The 21,667-nt window shown below is 35.9% G+C and overlaps 4 protein-coding genes across 4 annotated transcripts in view; 2 read left to right on the top strand and 2 right to left on the bottom strand.

Moving 5' to 3' along the window:
- The first annotated feature begins 2,725 nt into the window (after positions 1-2,725).
- LOC110112712 lies at positions 2,726-4,870 on the top strand. Its single transcript, XM_020845025.2, has one exon. The coding sequence runs from the start codon at positions 2,743-2,745 to the stop codon at positions 4,588-4,590; it is 1,848 nt and encodes a 615-aa protein (XP_020700684.1). The 5' UTR covers positions 2,726-2,742; the 3' UTR covers positions 4,591-4,870.
- Positions 4,871-5,800: 930 nt separating this feature from the next.
- On the bottom strand, positions 5,801-12,215 carry LOC110112709 (ribonuclease III domain-containing protein RNC1, chloroplastic). Its single transcript, XM_020845022.2, has 5 exons — positions 11,212-12,215; positions 7,403-7,607; positions 7,052-7,252; positions 6,564-6,650; positions 5,801-6,497 (listed from the first exon to the last, which is right to left on the bottom strand). The coding sequence occupies exons 1-5, from the start codon at positions 12,090-12,092 to the stop codon at positions 6,180-6,182; spliced, it is 1,692 nt and encodes a 563-aa protein (XP_020700681.1). The 5' UTR covers positions 12,093-12,215; the 3' UTR covers positions 5,801-6,179.
- Positions 12,216-13,472: 1,257 nt separating this feature from the next.
- LOC110112676 (GDP-mannose transporter GONST3) lies at positions 13,473-16,557 on the top strand. Its single transcript, XM_020844977.2, has 3 exons — positions 13,473-13,663; positions 13,877-14,000; positions 15,200-16,557. Exon 3 carries the CDS (start codon positions 15,200-15,202, stop codon positions 16,334-16,336), a length of 1,137 nt encoding a protein of 378 aa, XP_020700636.1. The 5' UTR covers positions 13,473-13,663; positions 13,877-14,000; the 3' UTR covers positions 16,337-16,557.
- Positions 16,558-18,276: 1,719 nt separating this feature from the next.
- Positions 18,277-21,667, bottom strand: part of LOC110112681 (probable protein NAP1) — a 33,425-nt gene continuing 30,034 nt past the window's right edge. The window contains exons 14-16 of the mRNA XM_020844985.2: positions 20,577-21,568; positions 20,054-20,266; positions 18,277-18,943 (exon numbers count right to left, since the gene is read on the bottom strand). Coding sequence (XP_020700644.1) covers positions 18,475-18,943; positions 20,054-20,266; positions 20,577-21,568 — 1,674 coding nt within the window. The 3' untranslated portion in view covers positions 18,277-18,474. The remainder of the gene's footprint in view (positions 18,944-20,053; positions 20,267-20,576; positions 21,569-21,667) is intronic.

Here is a 21,667-nt window from a genome sequence, read left to right as displayed (position 1 = left end):
TAAGATGAGAGAGGAAAGCTAGTTCCATGGCATTCCTGAAATGTCATCCTGTGCAGATTTGTGGATGGCTGTGCAGTCGAGCAAGCAACATAGACTTCCATTTCCAGAGAAAACCAAGATTCAGAGCTGAAGCAAGCCTTCTTAAGTTACTTGCAAATGGAGACCATATGTGCCGCCAATCACCCCTACAACTCCAAGTGTTCGTATTTTTATTGTTAGTAGATTGATTTTAGTAGTACATGTGGCGTGTATTTATTAAAATCAAAGAGTGAAGCATATTCTATTTTTCAAAATTCAAAATCATGGTGGAGAATTGAATGCTGGAGATGAAGATATAAGCTTGAGGACTGATAGAGGAGGAGACGTTTTCACTTTTGAACTTTAAAAAAAGCTTTGTGAAGAAATGCATAAACGAGGTTCTTTACTGCACCCTACACACCACAGCCCAAAATGGTGTTGTAGAGAGGAGAAACAAACTGATCTAGTCTATGGCTAGATGCTTACTCGAGCAGTTAAAAAGTGTACCTTGCATAATTTTGACGGGGTGAAGCTGTGAAAGACGCTCAGTCCATATCTTGAATAGAGCATCAATCATTGTGTTCAGTATGACTCCCTATGAAGCATGGATGAAGTGCAAGCCAAATGTGCAGTATTCAGGACTTTGGTTGTATAGCTTATGTGAAAGCAGCAGGACCACACATCAAAGAAGCTTGAAGATAGAAGTCATCCTATGGTGTGTTTGGATTGAGCCAGCACTAAGGCTTATAGACTTTATGATCCAAATTGAGGGAAGAAGATTCATATCAGCAGGGATATAATTTTTGATGAAGAAAAACGAGTGGAAATGGATGACAAAACCTAACAGCATATGACAGGAAAACAAGGCCAGTTATGTGACTTTCAGGTAGAAGGAGAGCACACTCATCTTTACAATTGAAGAGCAAGAAGCAACAACTCCTTGTATATCTACTATAGTCCTTCAAGGTATGTGACCTCTGAACCTCCTGTTACTAGAGAAATATCACCAAATTTAGATAGTAGTTCATAGAACCCATAGATATAGACGGTGCAAGATATCTATGATGAAACTACTGAAGTTGAAGAGGAGGTTGGTGTATGTTTGACAGCTGTAGAAGAACCAATGTTTATATGATGCAATTAAAGAAGATGTGTGGAAGAAGGCAATGGATGAAGGAAAACGATATAGACTGCATATTCCGAAAATCAAACATGGAATGGACTGAGTCTACCTGCTGGATATAGAGACACATAGGGCTCAAATGGGATGTAACAAAATTAGAAGAACAACAACAACAGGTGAAGATTTAAGGCATAAAGCAAAATAGAAACTATACCTATACCAAAAACTAGTATGCGCAAGCATCCTCCTTCTACTTTTGGGGTCCACATGTGATTAGTTGGGCTTCACAGAAACAAAAGATAGTGGATTTATCATCTTGTGAAGCAGAATATGTAGCTATCACTATTGCAGCTTGCCAAGGAATATGACTTAGTCGCTTACTAAGTGAATTGAAAGGGGAAGCAGAGAAGACAGTGAAGTTGATGGTAGATAACAAATCTGCGATTGCTATGAGCAAGAATCCGGTGTACCATGGAAGGTCTAAGCATATTGATACTCGCTATCATTTCATCAGAAGTTATATTGAGAAGAAACAGATTGAAGTGGAGTATATCAGAACAGAAGAGCAGTTGGCTGATATATTTACCAAGTCTTTGGGAAGAGTGAAGTTTATAGAGATGATAAAAAATATTGGTCTAAAAAGCTGCAAGTTTGAATGACAAGATTAGGGGAGGCAATGTTAAGTCTAATCTTTGTCATTTTATGTTAATCATTTGTTTAGGTGTTTGTTTAGAAAAATAACTGTATAGCAGTTATTATTTAGTTTTGTTTTTGAATTTGTGTGGCGTAAGTTATAGAGATATAACTGTGCAGCAGTTATTTGGTTTTGCAATGTACCGAAAATCTCTTTTCTCTCAATGTTATGTTTTTTTAAAAACAACAGTTTTTCCTTTGGAAAATAGAGAAATGAAAAGTTTGTGTGAAGAAAAAAATCTGTCCGAATTTTTTTTCTGTTTTTCTTGTTCTTGCTACAGGTATAATCCTGATTTTGATCCTTCCAAACATTATTTACTCTCATACTCTCTCTCTCTCTCTCTGACTCTCTCTCTTCTCAATTGTATTATAAGATCCCAATTTGAGATATAATGGGTCTCACCATTATTCTACATATAAGATAATAAACAAACCAGTTAGCAATATCATTCTAATCCAAGAAACCTAAAAAAAGGTTATTAGAATTTTTCTTTTAATAATTCACAGCACAAAAAATCTTATAATTTAGCATGCCTAATTGACATAAAAACGACCATGTGTAATACATAAGGATATCATTCTCTCATATTATCCTCTTTATTTATCTTCATGTGACTTTGAATTATATATCGAGCAATATAACATTTTACCTCCATAAAAGAAATAATCAAAGACACAATTTCTCTCTCTCTTACATTATCTGAAGATGTTGAATGCGTCCAAAGGCTAATCATGAACTACCATGTCATAATGCACTATGCACTGAGTAACATGATGGTTTTTGATTGACATTGCATGTAATAAATTTTTCTCTCTCACACACTTTATATCTCTATCATTAAATTTCTTTTTTTCTTTATATATATATAACGAAATAGTTCCATGATCCAATTTCCCTATCCCTGAGGATGTATTCTGTTCTCCACTTCTCCACCCAAAAACCTCCCCAAAGCCCCTCTCTTTCGCCTTCTCAATCCAAATGGAGCGGCCTGCACAAGCTCCTCTGCTCCCTCCATCCCCAACCCCTAACCCTACACGTAAACCTAAGCCCAAAACTCCCCTTCGTCTTCTCCTCTCATCTCAAATCACTACCCTACCCGCTGATCCACCACTACCCCATCCCCCTCCCAAACCAATCCTCCTCCTCCTCCACCGCCGTTTCCGCCGGCCGAAGCAAGAAGAAGCCCGGAGGCCCCTCTCCAGGACGTATCGAGGGCAGCGGTGAGCTCCGCCGCGCCGCCAAGGAGAACGCCCGCCGCCGCTCCCGCCGAAGCTCTGAAAACCGCTTCTACCGCCGCTCCCGCGCTGCTGCCGAGCAAGCGGATTCCTTCACTGAGGATGAACTCGAGATGATCGGTCTCGGCTACGACCGCGCCGTCCGATTCATGTCCAAGGACCACCCCATGCTCCGACACCCCTATGACTGGTACAAGTACGGCCGATACGGCCCTTACTCCTGGCGCGGCATCGTCGTCGGCCCCCCAATTCGCGGCCGGTTCACCGACGAGCGCGTCTCCATCATCAGCGAGGTTCGCGATCACGAAGAGTTTGAAAAAATCGAACAGTTTGAGATGGCTAATGAATACTCCCGCCATGTCCTAGATCTCAACCCCTCTGTTGGCCTCCGGCATTACTGGGTTTTCGTCCGGCATCCTAAATGGAGGGCTAGTGAGCTCCCTTGGCAGCAGTGGACTCTGGTTTCAGAGGTCGTTGTAGAGGCCAGCAAGAAGGAGCGGGTTGATAAATGGAGCTTGATGGGTCGGTTGGGAAACAGGAGTAGAGCAAATGTTACACAATGTGCCGCTTGGATGAGACCTGACATCATTTACGTCAAGAAGCCGCTTTATCAGTGCCGTTTTGAGCCTCAAGATGAGTTTTTTAAGCATCTATGGCCGCTGCTTGATCCGAACACAGAGAATGAGTTTAAATTCGAGTTGAAGACAGAGGAAAATGGTAGGGTTTTTGTTGAGAACTGCACCTACTTTGGTGGTCTGTGTAAGATTGTTAAGATTAGTCCCAAAGCCTATGTGGATGATGTGGTGAATGCTTATCAGAAGTTGAGTGATGAAGGAAAATCGCGGTGCTTGGAGTTCTTGCTGAGAAACCATCCAGTGGAGTTGCTTCACCCTTACACTAAAGAATGGAAGGCAAAGTTAGAGGAGATTGAATTGGGCTGTGATGCTCCCGATGAGAGTGATGATGATGGTGGTGGGAATGAGGGAGAAGTTACTGAATGGATTGAGGATGATGAAGAGGATGACGAAGAGGATGATGATTATGTCATGGAGGCTTCAGGAGGGGATGATGAAGTGATTGATGTGGGTGAGGATGTGGTGGATAAAGAAGAAGAAGAAGAAGAAGAGGTAAAAGATCCTGATCCTGAAGAAACTCAGGAATACTGGGATCAACAATGGGAGAAGGCTCTAAAGAGCTCACAGGCAATGGAGGAGCTGGTGAAAAAGAGGCTCCAGGCATCTGATACACACTACAAGAAGCAGATGGAGGAGGAAAGTAATAAAGAGGAGGAAAGACATGAATCAACTCAGATTGATGTGGATGCAGAATTGGAGCAAATTAAAGCAGAATGGAAGAGGGAAGAGTTTAAATGGGCCAGTAGAAAGGTGAAGAAAGGAAAGCTACCTCCTGAGCTGTTTCTAAAATCTGCTGTCAGGCCATTCACATATCGGAATCTTGTTAAAGAAATCGTTTTGATGAGACATGCTATTCTTGATGGAGATATTAGTTTGAAAACCTGAGTAGAACACCATTTATTTGGATTTGCATTATTCCATGGAAGAAAACGCATCAGTTCTGGAATTTGCGATGTTGATCTCTGATTAGGATATCCAGCTGCTTCAAATCAGGTGAAGCAGAAATTTTGAATCCAACTATTCAAGTTGAAACCATTGAAAGATGATCATTTGTATCTGATTGCTTGCTTATCAATGGAAAGTTAGGAAATCTTATATTAAGTTTGAGATTAGCATATAATCAAATTGTATGATCTTAATGTTATATTATCATAATTTTTGTTAATGCTTATGAGTAATTAAAATTTGCACAATGGGAGGCCTAGGTGATATTTGAGTCCACTTTCTGTTGAATTTAATGAGGATTAACAATTGGGGATTGGTGTAAGTACACAAAAAATACCATTTTTGATAGGTTTCATACCGATATTAAGCATCATAGGTACTCTCATTTATGATGGCTTTTTGGTAGGTTAAGGTTTAGAGAAGTTTCACAAACTTGTTCCAGTGAGGTTTTCTAAACTTTATTCATTTACTTGTTCTTTTGCATGATAGCTATGTTTGGTGCAGTCACACATAGCTATCATGGTTAAGGTCCGGAGAATCTTCAAACTTGTTCCAGTGGAGAGATTATTATGTGCGGAGTCCAGATGCAGAAAAGTGTTCGATTTTGTAATTATAAACAGTAAAAACGCAGTCTATTCACCACAATATTTTTACTATTCACAATCACAAAATCAAACAATTCTTTATTTCCAGACTTCACATGTAATAATCTCATTCTAGTGAGGCTTTCTAAACCTTATTTATTTATTTGTTATTTTGCATGATAGCTATGTTTGGTGCTGCCAAACTTGTCAATCTCATCACTGAATGATTAGCTCTCATGCATCTGGAATCATAGTAACTAAAATAATTGTTGGAAGGCATGCTTGTGTTGTCCAATATTTGATTGATATTTTATGGAAATAAAAGAAAAAGTAAGTGCAGGTGCTGTAATTTTATGGAAATAAAAATATATTCAATAAGTAAAGCTCAAATTTTATAAGAGAATTAGAAGAATTAGAAGGATATTCCTAATGATTATTCTTCTATCAATTCCAATAACATTTTACACCATATAACTTTCTTATGACCCAAGCAAATTGGAAAATCAATACAATTCTAACAATTAATAATTCTTCTTAAGATTACAACTAATCTTAAATTCTTAACAGCATTGAATTTGTCAGCTTTGCATACAAAACTCCCTCATACAAACTCTGCTTCAACAGTCACATTCTGCAACCTGCAACTTCTGAAAAGTATGCATACCAATTCTCCAAAGCTCAGATCCATAATGGCTAAGGAAGACCTTTCAGTCTGTGACTCAGTTACAAAGCTGCTCAGATCAAAAACAGCAAAGAAAAGGTGAAGCAGCTGCAGCTGCCGCAGAAGGAATGACTAAGGCTTCGTTTGGAGCAGTTTTTTTATTGCTTCTTAAAGCAGCTTCCTAGCATAAAAGTTAAATTTTTTGTACTAGAAAACAGCTTTAAGAAACAAAAAGAAAGCCGTCTCAAAAGAAGCCTAAACCTGCATTCATTTTATCCAGATTTTCACACAGGTTTAGGCAAAATCTGCTCAAAATCAAAGACCTCAAACATCAAACGCCTGACATCAGGTTTTCCATAGACACAGTAAGACAGCCCGTGAATCGCCTGCTGAACGGCAGTCGAAGTTGGATTTCTGAGCCGGCGATTATGCTCGTACTTGTCCTGAACTGCTTCATTATATATGATGAAGCTGTGGAGATGCTTTTCTCTCAGGTACCGGCCACAGAACTTGTTCATCGTGAGCCGCCGATGCTTCTCTTGAAGCCACCTTCCAGGAGCATCAAGATGCTTCATGAGCAATCTCTCAGCCATTACAAGATCCTGAAAGTATCAAATGGATGAAGAAGGGCTCTGGAATTTAGAGCAGTTGTGAACAAGAAGGATTACCTGAATCTTTTGGCCTACATATTCCAATCGCTCAAAGCAAAATCGAGGATGCTCGAACTTGTACTTTGATGGATGCAGGAAGCACAACTACAAAAATATCAAATGTAAAAGGGATCATAATTAACAAGCAAAGTAGCACGCTTGATGAACAGATTGATACTCATTCATACAAACCTCATTTACATTCATTTGTTCAGATAATTGAACAAACTCGAACAGAATCTAAAACTCGACGTTGAAATGAACAACTTTGAATATTAATCTACTTGTCTAATTCCAACTTCGAATAGTAAGAAAGCTGTTCCAAATGAAACTTAAATGTTCTAGATTTTGTTTCACTTTTTTATTTATCTAATTTGCTTTTACCTAAATACCTAAACAACCACAAAATCAAGAAAATACATAAATTTCAGTTCGCTTGCAAACATATCACATGAGCACATACTGATGTTAGCATCATAGTAAATCAGGAAGCTTAAGTCAATTACCTGCAAGCCTAATCCAAGTTCAATGTTCCTCGCTTCTGTGATCTCAGGAATTCTGTCAGTCATCTGCAAAGGATAGCCTAGTGCTTCCATAACTTTCGGTCTGCAATCAAAATCCCAAATGTTTCCTCGGAATCGATGCATTCCGGGCGGGACACATGCCCTAAAAAGCCTTGGATGAGCAAAAAGTGCATCTTCTGGAGGCTGGAAAGGAAGCAAAGTTCCGTTAAGCTAATCAATAACTCTTAAGAACACAGCAAGTAGAAATAGAAGGAGAAACAGAAAACTCCAAGAAGCACAAACAAAAACCAAGTATGTGAATAGAAGAAAAGAAAAAGTTGTTATTTATCATACCCTGTATGCAGCAACCTCTTGCCAACCAAGTTGACGACCTTCAAATTCAACTGAAACATAATCTACATCTTCTAGTTGTCGTCTCAATTTAGGTTGGCAGTTCTCATCCTCTGGATCCATTCCAAATGCTTCGAAGAGAACGCGATAAACTTCAGGCATGCCAAAGCAGAGATAAATTGCTCCAAACAATGCCCAAAATACAGATCTGACCAGAAAGCAGGTGAAAATAAATTGTTAAGATACCGAAAACAGTCTGTACGTAATGCGAAATAGCATTTGTATTCTATCATCACCAATTATAAACTTAAAAAGATCTAAAATAACAAGCGCTAACTCCCACGGCTCAGCTAAAAAAAAGAACAACACTTCTTAGCACGTTAAATTGTGGAAGGATTTGGTAAATAATGGATGCTCTAGAGAACATTCAAGTTCTGTGGCTTATCTTTCAAGGATGATATTTTTAATAATGTTCAATATTTTCCATGAATGAGTAGGACCAGCATAACCACAATGGTAAGTGTGATGAAGATTGGAATAAGGCCAAACACAAATAAATATCCTTCCGTTTGTTGGATTACCTTGTTTGTTTATACTGTCTCTTATTTGAAGACTCTCATGAGGCTTTGATCAACTTTAATAGGAAGCACTCAATAGATAGTGTAATAGGTGTTCTTCTTGATCACCATACCTAGTATTTGGTAACACTCCCTCCCATGGTTAATATCATTTCTTGCTGACGAGTATTCATTATTAAGTTTCATCTTAATGGCTCTATTGATTGCTATGAGTCTCGATTGATGGTGAAAGGATATATTTAAGTTGATGATATTAACTAATTTGAAAATTTCACCAATTTCTTGGTTGAATTATGATCAACTTCTGCTCTTTGTTACTATAAATCAAGCTTGGCAATGCATTTCTCTATGAGGACCTCACTGAAGATGTTTCTAAAGAGCAACCTCCAAAGTATATTGCATGGGGAGAAACCAAAATATACAAGATTTGAAGAGAGTTATATGGATTAAAACAACATCCTTATGCTTGATTCGACAAACTCTGCAATATTTTGTTGATCTAAGACTGCGAAATAGTGTTGTTGATTATTCTAGTTTATTTGGCATTTTTCCTCTGCTACAATGACACCTATTTCTGTTTATGTTGATGACTACTCACTATGAGTGATAATTTGAGCACGGAGCATTAATAATCCCCCACTAAAGGGGGATTTACATACATAACACTTTATTTCAAGCTATTTACATATCTAACATCCAAAACTTTAATATTACATGCCTACCACTCATATAAAATTTTAATATCAAATATATCACTCATATATTTCATTCTTACCACCCATACTACCTTATAAGCTTTAATATTTTATTCCATGCACTCATATTTGTTCTATGGGTGGTAGGCATGTAATATTAAAGTTTTAAATGTTAGATATTTAAATAGTTTGAAATAAAGTGGTATGTATGCAAATCCCCCTAAAATAATTATATCTTCAAGTTATCAAAGATATGGGGTATAAAAAATAATTACATGGCATTGTATTTGCATATAATAAATAAGTTGTTTCTCTCTCTTAGAGAAATTATTCTTGAAGCCTTATGGTATACAAATGTGTTGAGTCTCCCATGGATATTGTGTAGACATCTAAGAATGAACTAACCTTTGGAGAAACTTCTAGCTTTTAATAGACTCACCTATCCGACAGTCACCAGACTTGACATATCTTTTGTTATTGGTGTGGCTAATCAACACATGCAAAATCTGAAGAAACATTAAGAGGCTATCCTTATTATTTTGAAATATGTCAAAGGATCTCCCAAAAAAAAAAAAAAAAACACTAATTTACAAATGAAATAATCATCAAAGAATTGGAGCATGTGCAAATCACACCAAGTTTGTTGAAGATAGAAATTAATTTCTAGATATTGTGTTTTGTTGGTGTAATTCTTATAAGTAAGAGTAAGAAACAAACAATCATGGCTAAACCTAGTGTTGAGGCAAAATTATAGGGTTGTGGCTCAGTTTGCTTGTGAAATGATGTGAATAAAAACTCATTCAGAAGATTTTAATTTTCAACTTATCTAATCTACATCTTAAACTATGATAATAAAGCTTCTATTTATATTACTAGCAATCTTATCTTCCATAAAGAACCAAACATATCAAAGTTAGCCATCACTTCATTGGCCTTATCAAAGAAGATCATCACTTTATATATTGCTAGTAAGGAATAATAGCTTGATATCTTTAATAAGGCTCTTGAATCTCTCCATTTTTCCAATCTTATAACAAGTTGAAAAGTTTAAGCGAGGGTGTCCGCATATAAAAACATCCAAATTGAAAAGTTTGTGAGATATGATAATGGCATATGTTTATATGATATATGGAATTTTCCTCAGAACCTTGTATTCATTTTTGTTTTATAAATAGATGAGTTTTGATTCATAAACAAACCAAAATACTTTCTCTCCAACACTCTAAATATTACAATCATCAAATTCCTTCTTCCAATAACATTATAACATTCAACCAGGATTGAAAGCTTCATTTCAGAAAATCCTTAATTAAGCTACACAATTATCTCTACCAACTTCACAAGTATTAATGTACATCTCCTATGGACCTAAAGTTTTATTTTTATGTATCTTCAACAAAGGTAACTAAGCTTTACCATTTAGGATAAAAATGCGATCTTTCATTCTTTTTGCTTTGTTTTAATAAAAAAAAGTTACTTAAAATAGTCATTATCATTTCAAATAATTCTTTCATTCATTATTGTTCATTGATGTCATCACCCATTGCTAATATCCTATTATCTTTAATTTATCTTAATGTATATAATTTGATCAAATTATATGTTTTTTTCCTTGCGTGTAAGCTATTTTATCTAGATCAATGCTGCACTATCTCACCCAGCCTAAACAAAATCTTGGTGCATTGGCGCAAAGGGTTTAGGTGTCATATAAAGTTATTAAGTTTTCTCTCTCTCTATATCCTTCTTAGTGCCAATACATCAACATATTCTTGAGGCAATGAATGGGGGAAACAAAGAAATTTTCTTTTATCCATCTTTGTTCTTCATCTTATTAACTATCCTTCAACATAAACCATTAAGAGCTTTACCTTTCCTTTGCTTAGTAACTCTAAGCAAGTATTGCAAGTCCCTTATAATTATTATTTTTTCCTATAAAATTTACTTCTTACAATATATTTCTATTTTTAGTAAACAATTATAATTTCTAATTCTATCATCAAGTCTCTTAAATTATAAAAATTCCATAACTCACCTCATATTTCATGGCAATCTACTTATTATAACTATTTAATTTTATCCGAGAACAAATTTGGCTCAATTTTCAAGCTTTAATTCCCTCTCAATGATTTATTTTGCAGTAATAATATCTTCTTACCTTTTAATCTCCAACATTTCACCCGATGACATATATCCCCTTTGATAAACAACTTTACCTTCAAAACTTAAATCCATAACAGCTACTTGTACTATGTGGTAGCTCTCTTTAAATTACTTTAGTATTTTTAATAAATAGATTTTTCTTTCCTTGGTCGTAAACAATAATATTTTGATGTAAATAACACCACTTTTAAAAGTACAAAAGTACTCATGCAACTACGCAATCACATATAGCTTCAATAATTATATTTCAATCTGTTATTCCATTAAACTCCATAAGAGAATATACATTTTCAACCTTGTTTAAGTAGTAGCAAGAATTCATGAGATACCATACTCAAAATGGAATTTCATGAACGTTAAACCACACAAATTAACTTACTTCACCGGTGGTTCCCTTTCCTTGCGTATCATCTTATCCATCTCATCATAAGGAAACACCAAATTCTGCAAGCTCGCAGCTTTGATCCATTTGGGCATAACATGCTTCCCAGTCAAAGCATACACCCTTTCTCTCATTGGTCCCGGAGATTCTCGCGGATACTTTTGCAGGAAGAATTCTGAAAATGCAAGCTCAATCACATACTGCCCCAGAAAGCAAAGCCTAGAATGCCCATTCCTAATATGCCTCGCCTTGGTTCTCTCACCCTCACCAAACGGATGCTGGAATGCCAAATACAGCAAGGTATCAAATTGCTTGGCTGGGTTATCATCCCCAAGCTTCTCCGAAGGTTCAAGAGGATAACCTAGGGCCTGCTTGGCCTCAAGAAGATACTCTTCAATCCAGGTTCTGTCGGCATTGTTGAGGCGAGAAGGTGGGAGGCAGGAGCTCAGCAAAGGAAAGGACTTGAGGGAAAGCTGTGGGCTATTAAGGAACCTCTGTGTGAGCTTAGCGTCGTCAAGGGGAGGCTTGAGTATAAATCTTCGGGGAGGGATCTTCTTCTTGGGTGAAGTGACCTTCTTGCGCTCGGCTAGCTCTTTGAGGAGGCGCTGGGGGCTGTTGGCCGGTGTGGTGGTTAGGGTTAGGATTTGTTGTGGTGGGCCGGATTGCTCACCGGCGACGGAGACTGCACGGATTGAGATGGAAGGGGGTAAGAATCGGAGGGGTTTGAATTGGGATTTCAGGGGAAAAGTAGAGATGGAGGAGGAGAATGAAAGATATGAGGTTGGAGAAGAGGAAGGGCTTGGGAGAACGCGGATTGCGGAGGAGAGCTCCATTGATGGACTTGGGCGGGGCGGAAGGGTTAGTGGAGAAGAAGCCATGAATCAAAATCAGGTTTTGAAAAGCACTATGCGGTTTTCAACGGCCATTAGCTGGGTTTTCTGCTGGGTTTAGGAAGAACTAGAGATATTTCCTGATAAGAGCGCTACCGAAAGAGGAGGAAGTCTAGGATATATTTTTTATGATTTAAAATTAATAATAATAAAATTATTATTATTATTTTGATAATAATAACAAATTAAAATTATTAGCCGTTAATGTAATTAGAAGAAAAAAATTTCAGAACAAAATAGCACATAACATCTCTATCCCCAAGTGTATTTGTATATTTAATATATAGTTTTATATATTTATTTTTATAATATTTTAATATGTCAATCACATTAAAATAAATATACAAAAAAAATTATGTTTTTGATATGATTTAAATATTTAAATGATGTATAAAAAAATATAAAAATTGTATTATTAATATATAAAATGTCTATCATCATCTATCAAATATGAGAATTTAAAACATTAAATTTAAATTATTTTTTATTTTATTAATGATATTTGCTATTAAAATTTTAGTCAATTCAAAATTTTAATAGACCGAAAGAATCCAAAATAATGTGAGAGACTTTATAATTTTAAATAAATGATTGTATATATTACTTTATATGAATTATTTGAAGTTATATTGAGAATATAATTTTATGAGGGTGTTTGGTTGCAAGTAGGGTTTAATTCAAATAAGATTTAATAAATTATGTAAATTTAATTTTATTAAATTATGAGACAACTAAATCCTAAAAATTATTTAAGGCAATAGAAATTAAATTCATTTAAATTTTGATGGACTATTTTGCTACTTAAATATGTTTAAATCAAATAAAATTTTAATAATACGAAATTATTTGTTCATATTTGTAATTGATTAATATTAACATTTAAGATTAATTTATTTGTATTTAATTTACATGATTAAATTTCCTTAATATTATAATTAAATTATTAAATATTAATATTATAATTAATTAATTATGAATGAAAATTATTAAATCAGATTTAACCTTTAAAATTTAAATAAATATCTAAATATTAACTATTAGCCAGATGGTTCTCTTCTTACGCTATAAATTAATTATAAATTAAAAAATAAATTTATAATTAAAAAATTTCATGTTGTTATTAAATTAAGTACAAGTTACACTGTTAATTATACATTTAAAAGTATATATTTAAGTTATATTAATTAAGATAATTATATTAATATTTAATTACTAATTATATCACTAATCATTCAATTAAGTTGAATTAGATAATTAAGTTATGCACTAATTAAACTATTAATTATTTAATTAATTTACTTAATTATTAAAATATTTTAAATTATATTAATTAGTTAATAATTATAATTTAGAGGCGTCTAGGTTTCCCTTTCAGCTTCTCTTTTCGTCATTGCTGTTCGGCGTCGTTGCTTCGCAGAGGTGTAGAGATTGCACGCATCGCTTATTCGGCTCCTTCGTGGCTGTTCGACTTCGGTCCTTCGACGGCTTTACCTTCCTGTCGGATCGGAAGTTACGACATTTTGATCGGAAGCAACAACGGGAGCTCGCTGGCTGTGAAGGTAACTTTCTACCTTTCGCGCGCTTCTTCGGCCAAATCCCATAAATCCGCCGAACCAAGGGATTTAGTAAATCCGGGATTTAAGCCGTAAATCCTTAAATCCGGGATTTACCCATCGCCGGGATTTAACCCGCGCCTGGATTTAGCGTAAATTCGAATTAAATCCCGCTGTAAAGCCGATACGAAACAGCCCCTAAAGTTGTCATTTTTGCAGCTTGGCAGGATATAGGTAAAATACTGCTCAAATCCTGACTCAAGGGAGTTCGCCTTCTACTTGTGCCTGACTGTTGCAGATCAGAGAGTTGAAGACACGATAGGGGCCGAAGCGGCAATCAGTGGTGAGGTTGAACTGTAAACATGCGCATGAAATGTGATAAATGATTACATTGTTGCAATTAGTTCTAATTTTTTCGTATACGTTGACCATTTTTCGCCAACTTTAACATTTTCTATCTGTATTTCCTTCCACATTGTTGATTCTATACACTTCATTTCATTTGCGTGTATTTTTCTTGGTTTCAGTCGTTGTACAATTGCATAAGCTCGGAAATCTGCCCTAGTTTCACCTTTAGTTATTGAATTGAAACTGGTTGAAATTGATTTAGTATTTGATTTACAATACTTTTAATAGAATTTGATAGAAAATAAGCTTTTTGGTATCAATATTTATGAGCAAAGGCAATGTTTAGGATTTTGTTAACTATGAAGGAATTAAGCTTATGAGTAATGCAATTAACACTTCATGCAATCTCCTTTTCATCATTATTTTATGCATTTTATTTTGTCGCCTTTCACAAAAAAATATTGCTATATCATTTAATGAGGAAAATATGATAAGTTTTATGTGAGAGAGAATTTTCAGCTTTTGTTTTGTATTTTTTCTATGCCATTCATGCTTTTACTGCTGCACCAAATAAGCAACATGTGCATGATATTCTTGGTCTCACTTTGAGTAAAGAAAACTCATCTGAATAATTGAAGCCTATGAACTCATATTATGTATTAAAACCCACCAAAGTTACTTTTTTTACGTTTATCCCAATATCCTCAGAGTTCTTTTTCTTCAAAAGCTCTCGCTTCTCACTCTAAAATCATCAAGTTACGTACATTTCTATACACAACAACAACATCAAGCCTTTGTCCCACTACATGGGGTCTGTTACATGAATCTTTTTTTGTCATTGTGTCATATTAAAAGTCAAATTCTCATTTAAATCTAATAAAGAAAGATCATTTCTAATATAATATAACTAAGTTTTTTTAGGTCTACCTCTACCTTTCTTAACATAAGACAAATCTAAAACCTCAACTTTCCTAACCGGGTCATCGGAAGGCCTCCGTTTAATGTGACCAAACCATCTAAGGCGACTCTCTCTAATCTTATCTTCCACTGGAGCTACTCTAGCCTTTTCACGTATATGCTCATTTCGTATCCTATCTCTAAGTGTAAAGCCACTAATCCACCTAAGCATCCTCATCTCTGCAACACTTAGTATTAATGTACATTTCTATGTCCTAACAAAATGTTTTTTTATAGATGTCTGATGATGATGGGATCACTAAAAGCAGCAATCATACAAATTCAGCTGCCAACTCTTCATCATCAGCATCAAAGAATGACATATCTTGGAGTGAAACTCTTGCAAATATACTGCACCATGCATCAATATATGGAATAGCAGCTGGCTACTGTATCTCTGCCTCCCTTCTATCAATAATCAACAAATGGGCTCTCATGAAGTTCCCCTACCCTGGTGCCTTGACTGCCTTACAGTATCTCACCAGTACACTTGGAGTCCTAATTTGTGGTTATCTAAAGCTCCTAGATTATGACAGACTTGATCTCATAACAATGTGGAAATTCTTACCTGCTGCCCTGATTTTCTATCTCTCACTCTTTACCAACAGCGAGCTCCTTCTCCACGCCAATGTCGACACGTTCATAGTGTTTCGATCTGTCGTCCCCATGTTTGTAGCAGTAGGAGAAGCACTCTTCTTAATGCAGCCATGGCCTTCTCTCTCAACCTGGCTTTCACTTGCCACCATCTTTGCTGGAAGTCTGATATATGTCCTTACTGACTATCAATTCAACTTGACAGCTTACAGTTGGGCCGTTGCTTACGTCGTAAGTATGTCGATTGATTTTGTTTACATCAAGCATGTAGTGATGACAATTGGTCTGAACACTTGGGGCCTGGTGCTCTACAACAATCTGGAGGCCCTCTTACTGTTTCCCGTTGAGCTGCTTGTTATGGGAGAGCTGAAGAAGATAAGGCATGATATTGTGGATGAATCGGACTGGCATTCCTTCAGTGTGGTCTTGCCAGTGGGGCTCTCTTGTTTGTTTGGTTTGGCCATTTCTTTCTTTGGGTTCTCTTGCCGAAGGGCCATCTCTGCTACAGGTTTTACAGTGCTTGGTATAGTTAACAAGCTTCTGACTGTAATCATAAATTTGGTGATTTGGGACAAACATTCAACACTGATTGGAACCATTGGGCTGCTTATTTGCATGTTTGGTGGAGTCCTCTACCAGCAATCCACATCAAAGCCGAAGGCAGTGTCGGTTCAGACCGAGTCGGCGGTCGAGGATGAAGAACAGCAGATGCTTCTAGAGATGAAGCTTGAAGTTGAGGTGAATGAAAACCAGGGCATTGTTGCAGAAGAGACCACTTAAGGATTTTAAGATTCTTTTGATGACCTAAGTTTAAGGAGGATAAGTGAGATTGGCTATCTTGGAAAACTGATGGAATTGAAGACCTGTGTGGGTATGCTTAACAATCTGAGCCAAGCAGATAATATGCAGAAAGGAAATTGGTTATACTTTGTGCAGGGCAGGGCTCTCATTGAAGAAAATGCTTTTGATCAGGTGAAGTCTTATGATAGAAGTATTCGTATTGTGTAATTTATGAAAAATTATTCTGTGCGGACACCGAACTCCGTCTTGAGATTAACCAGAATACGCCACATCATTTCTTTATTTGGTACCGCAGCTCGGTACTGCTAATGTGGTTGCACCTAATTCACCTCCGGAACCTCTTAATTCAATTTTGTTTATGATTGAAGCATATGCTGAAAACCAATTAATTTTTTTAAATGTAAATTTGATTGTTTTAGAGGGTTGCAACTTCAATAAAATTATTTGTGAAATTATTGTTGAAATTATAGAATTTTTGAAAATTATTTGGAGTATTATAAAAACTATTTTATTAAATTATTATTTGTTGTAGCGGTTCAATTAGTGTGGGTGGTTTGGAGCCATGCTTTGTGTTTTACACTTTTACTAAAGAATGCAAGCAGCATTAATTTTTTAGCTACTAAATAAATTACTGAATTTTATGCGTTAGTTTTGTAAACTTATGATTAATGCTATGAACAATGTTTCGATATTTATGAATATGGTATAGGGAGATTTATGTATAAACAGTATAGTTTTTACGTATTTATTTATCCAGCACAAAAGTTTTATTTATTTATATTGTATTTTGACATCTAACAAGAAATGATATTTTTAATTTCAAAAATACAAATTTATATATTTTTATCATTATATAAACATTTAAATTTTATTTAATAAATATATAAATTAAACACTTAATATATAAGTACATAAAAATTATGAGATATTTATATAAATCCCTCCATAAATAAAATTGAGAATTTTTTTAACGAAAAATTTGAGTATTATAAATTTACTTAATGATTTTGTGTTCGTTACTCAAAATTACAATCATGCCCTTTTTTTATCATAGCGATGATTCATGAAATTCTGTTCTTCTCAAAACATGACTGTGTTGTTAACTGAATAGCGAATTAAATTGCAAAATAATAAACAAAAAACATAACATCCAAATTTTAAATATTTTTAATTTTTACACATGCAAAATTTTTTTTTTTGGGGTGACATTTAAGCTATAAAGGTAAACTTATAGACGCATCGTACAGATAAACTTAGAACTTAAAATATCTTGATTAATAATTAAAGCTCACAACCAATATACTAAAATGAACATTATGATGTAAACAAATCGAGCCAAACTCAAGTCATACCTAAGCTCAAAAATACTGCAGCTTTTATAAAGATACTGTAGTTTTTTTTAACAAAATTGAACAAATATCTAATATGAGCCAAGACTTGTCGAGCTTGTTTAATACACGAGCTCAAGCTCGTGGCTCGATAAACTCGCTTTCAAGCTGACTTGACTTGCACACACCCCTTAGATGAACACGTGCAAATATTCATTTCAAGAACCTCAAATCAAATTTTCAGATTTAGTGCTTCCAGTAATAAGCATGTCAATCTCTCAGAATAGATTGCGTGTGGATTTGGATTAATTATTCTGTGCGGACGCCGAACGTCGTCCGGAGACCAACCAAAATGCGTCACATCAACCTTGTGCTCAGTACCGCGACTCGGAACCGCTGACGTGATGCATTCTAATTTATTTCCAGACAGAATTTTTCGTCCCATCGCCACACAAAATAATTTCTGGCGGGTTTGAGGGACGTCAGATGCTATGGTCAATCTCAATTAAGAAAATTGCCACTGAGAGGAAAAGAAATATCTCCGTAGACAAAGTCTAAATAAGGCTGAATCTCATCTAAAATTTTGGATTGTTTTAAAATAAATGCAATATAAATGGTAACTAGTTAATTAATTATATATACTATATAATCTCAATTAACTAAATTTGAATCATTGTAAGGTTTGATGAAATTTTTTTCCAAATCTGGGCACAAACTCTAGCTTGCATTCCTACTGAGACCCTTCCTGCAATACTTACTACATAACAGAAATATAAATATTAGCTGCTTCTACTTATACAACAGAGGACCAGATCTAGATACAGCAAATCTAGGAACTGGGCTTGGTCCCTGACCAGTAGAGCTCGAGCCATCGACGAACTTCACCTTCCGGCTCGAGCTGTATTCTAACGGTCCTGATCGCCTTGTGTTCCGTTGCTTTTTGTCGATTGCCTCGTCTTGCCTCTGCATTGATGAGCTGAAGTAGCCCGAGTCATAAGTGGCAGAATTCGGCGTCGAATCGCCGCGATTTTGTCGAACAGAAGGTGATAAATGGGCAAGAGAAATAAGGGGAGAATGCTTGGGGGAATTAAGTGGTATTTCCATTGTTGGAATGGGTTGTTGTGAGGTTCCATAGTGCTGTGAGTATAAGGAACGCAGAAGGGCATATGGAACATGAACCTCAAGGGTGCTTCTGGGAAGATAGGGAGAGAGATTGCAGAGCTGGTCTAAGAATATCAGTTTTGGCAATAGTTGTGACCTGCGTGAGAATAGGGCAATTTGATAATCAAGCTAATGGTCTTTTGATAAAGAGGATATTATAATTCAATGAAATAGGATTAAGATAAATCCTTTTTTTGGCGCTTCATGATGAAATAGCTGAAATACATATCCAAATTAAGCTGTTTATGCAAAAAACCAAAAAATATGAGATGATTTGGTGGTGTTCTTGGTCAGTTTGTGTTGTTGTTGTGCTGTAGGAAATAAAATGATTGTGAGCTTTTCTTTGAAACAAATTAATTTGTTTTTATTTTTAATCTACTCTTATTTTTTAATCCCACCCGAAATTCTACAAAATGAGAATTTATTATGACCTAAGATACAATCTAACTGAAGACAAAACAATAACTTTCATGGTCTTTACAAACCAGAGTATCTGAGACTAGGGGTGTCAATTTCGGGTCACGGGTTGGGTTCAGATCAAACCCAAAACTGACCCGACATTATGCGGGTCAATCCGAACCCGACCCGTTTTTTCAAATGGGTCAATTTTTCGGACCCGAACCCAACCTACTTCGTGTCTGGGTAAAACCGACACGACCCGAATAACTTGGGGCCATTTAAAATTTTGATGTGCTTTTCGGGTTAAAAAAATCAGTCAATCTCCGCTTTTCGGGTCAAAAACGGGTTTTCGGGTCAATTTCATGCCAATTTCGGGTCAAAGGGTCAAACCGAGGCCGACTCGATTTTTGAAACGGGTCGAATTGTTGAACCCGAATCCGACCCATTTCGGATCCGGGTTGACCCTACCCAGAAATTTTGAGTCAGGTTCAAGTCAGGTTTTCGGGTCGGGTCAAATATTGACACCTATCTGGGACCAACAAATCAAATTTTGATGTGCTGGATAATTGTAAAATTGAACGCATATCCAAATGAAGCTGTTTGTGCAAATTACAAAAAAGTTTGAGGTGATTTCCTAGTTTACGGACTCAGGTTGTGTGCACGAATAACAAGACTTAAGATTATAGTTCAAAATATTAGAATCTGTTTGGAAAATAAGATAGAAAGGTATTTGAATAAAAATAGATTGCCTATAGTTTATATGAAGTTATTCAGATTGTATGAAAATGGACGGTGAAAAAGAGGATACCTGTTTGTCTCACTCCATGATTGAAGGATAATTGTTGCAGAACATTTAACAAAGATTTGCATTGCTGATTTTATGCTTGCTTCTACTGAAGCACGACTAAGTCTTTCGGGTTCTACCATTTCAGAAGCATGACCGTTAGAAAGAGACTGCCTTTGTAGCTCTGCTCTTTCCAACCTAATAAATTCACTGCCTCCAATAATAGCGTTGATGCACCTGAAAAAAAAAAAAAACCCACAATGAGAAGGGGTAAGTTGTGCACGTAAGATTTATGCATGTTTTAGAAAATATATCAAATATAAATTAAGTTGGTTTTCTGGATAGAAGTTAATATATATACACACACACACGAGCTGAATAACAATTGAGCTCACTTTAGTTCAACTCATTTATACTCCTAATTTCTTGCTCCAGAAACTGATTTTTTTGGAAAATAATTAAAGCAATAACTAAATTAAAAACTGTCACAGATCAGAGAGAGAGAGAGAGAGAGAGAGAGAGAGAGAGAGAGAGAGAGAGAGACAACCTTGCCAAACAATGCATGTTGTTGTTGAAACCTCCAGTGCTCACATCAAAACTAGTAGTACTCCATAAGGTTGACAACATAAATGCAGCACAGAGATATGGAAGCAGACTCCAAGAACTATCATAGGCAGCACCAGTTTCTTCCATAACCGAATAAATCCATTCCATGTCTTGCCCAACTACACCACCAATACTATGAGATACCTTTCTCAATCTGCTAATTTCACCTTTTTCAGGGATTTCGTCAGGTAAATGCTTAGATGTTCCACTTAACAAAGAAAAAATGAGAGGGGCTTTCTCCTCAAGAACTGCTCCTACAGCCTCTACAAGAATTCTACGAAAAGCTATTGCTTGCCCAGCTTGAACACAGAAACTGACCAGTGTTTCGATATCCAAGATTTGCCTCAAATGTGCATCTCTTTCAATCCGATCACTAGAATTTAAACTCCCAGCTATAGCCTCAAGAGCTTCACGGTTTGCCCGAAGGGCTGTGTCAATACAATTCAACAATGCAGAAATATGTTCTTTTATCATCATGTCTAATCTGTCAAATCCATAGCCTCCAAATATGCAAATCAGCGATTTAAGTTCCTTAAGATTCGTGTACGAGTCTGCAAAATATCCACCAACAAGTTTTGAGCTCTTGAAGCAATTATGGGCAGGTACAAACATTACAGAAGCACCATTCAAATCCTTCACAACATTATCCATGTACCAGTTGGAGACCATTTCTATAGCAGATCCACTTTGCAAATCAGCAGATTTTTCAAACATGTGGAGGTTAGAGATTGGTCCAGTGAAGGTTTCTATTAACAGAACTTCTCGAATTCCTTCTGTAAGATCCATGCTTATGTGCTGCTCAGCTAAATGAATAATACTGATGTGTCTGCGAATAAGGGATTCCATAACGGATGGCCTCTGTAGGCCACTATCAGTTCTCATAACTGTCAGCAGCCTTCTTCTAAAGTTACCCAGGATACAATCTCTCATATACTGTAGAGAAATATACAAATTATAATTTAAAATAGCCATTAAGAAGAAAATAATTTCAATTGGAAACTTAAAAGGAAAAACATTTCCATTGAATCTGTC

The sequence above is a fragment of the Dendrobium catenatum genome, unplaced genomic scaffold, assembly GCF_001605985.2.
Source record: "Dendrobium catenatum unplaced genomic scaffold, ASM160598v2 fragScaff_scaffold_627, whole genome shotgun sequence".
Lineage (NCBI taxonomy): Eukaryota > Viridiplantae > Streptophyta > Magnoliopsida > Asparagales > Orchidaceae > Dendrobium > Dendrobium catenatum.
Note: the sequence above shows the minus strand (reverse complement) of the source record. Positions and strands in the feature narration are given on the sequence as shown.

Coding starts and splice junctions, on each gene's coding strand:
- LOC110112712 (XM_020845025.2), top strand. CDS start 2,743: ATGTATTCTGTTCTCCACTTCTCCACCCAAAAACCTCCCCAAAGCCCC.
- LOC110112676 (XM_020844977.2), top strand. CDS start 15,200: ATGTCTGATGATGATGGGATCACTAAAAGCAGCAATCATACAAATTCA.
- LOC110112709 (XM_020845022.2), bottom strand. CDS start 12,092: ATGGCTTCTTCTCCACTAACCCTTCCGCCCCGCCCAAGTCCATCAATG. Junction 6,651..7,051: donor AACTTGGATTAGGCTTGCAG/GTAATTGACTTA, acceptor ATATTTTTGTAG/TTGTGCTTCCTGCATCCATC. Junction 6,498..6,563: donor ATGTAGGCCAAAAGATTCAG/GTAATCCTTCTT, acceptor TGATACTTTCAG/GATCTTGTAATGGCTGAGAG.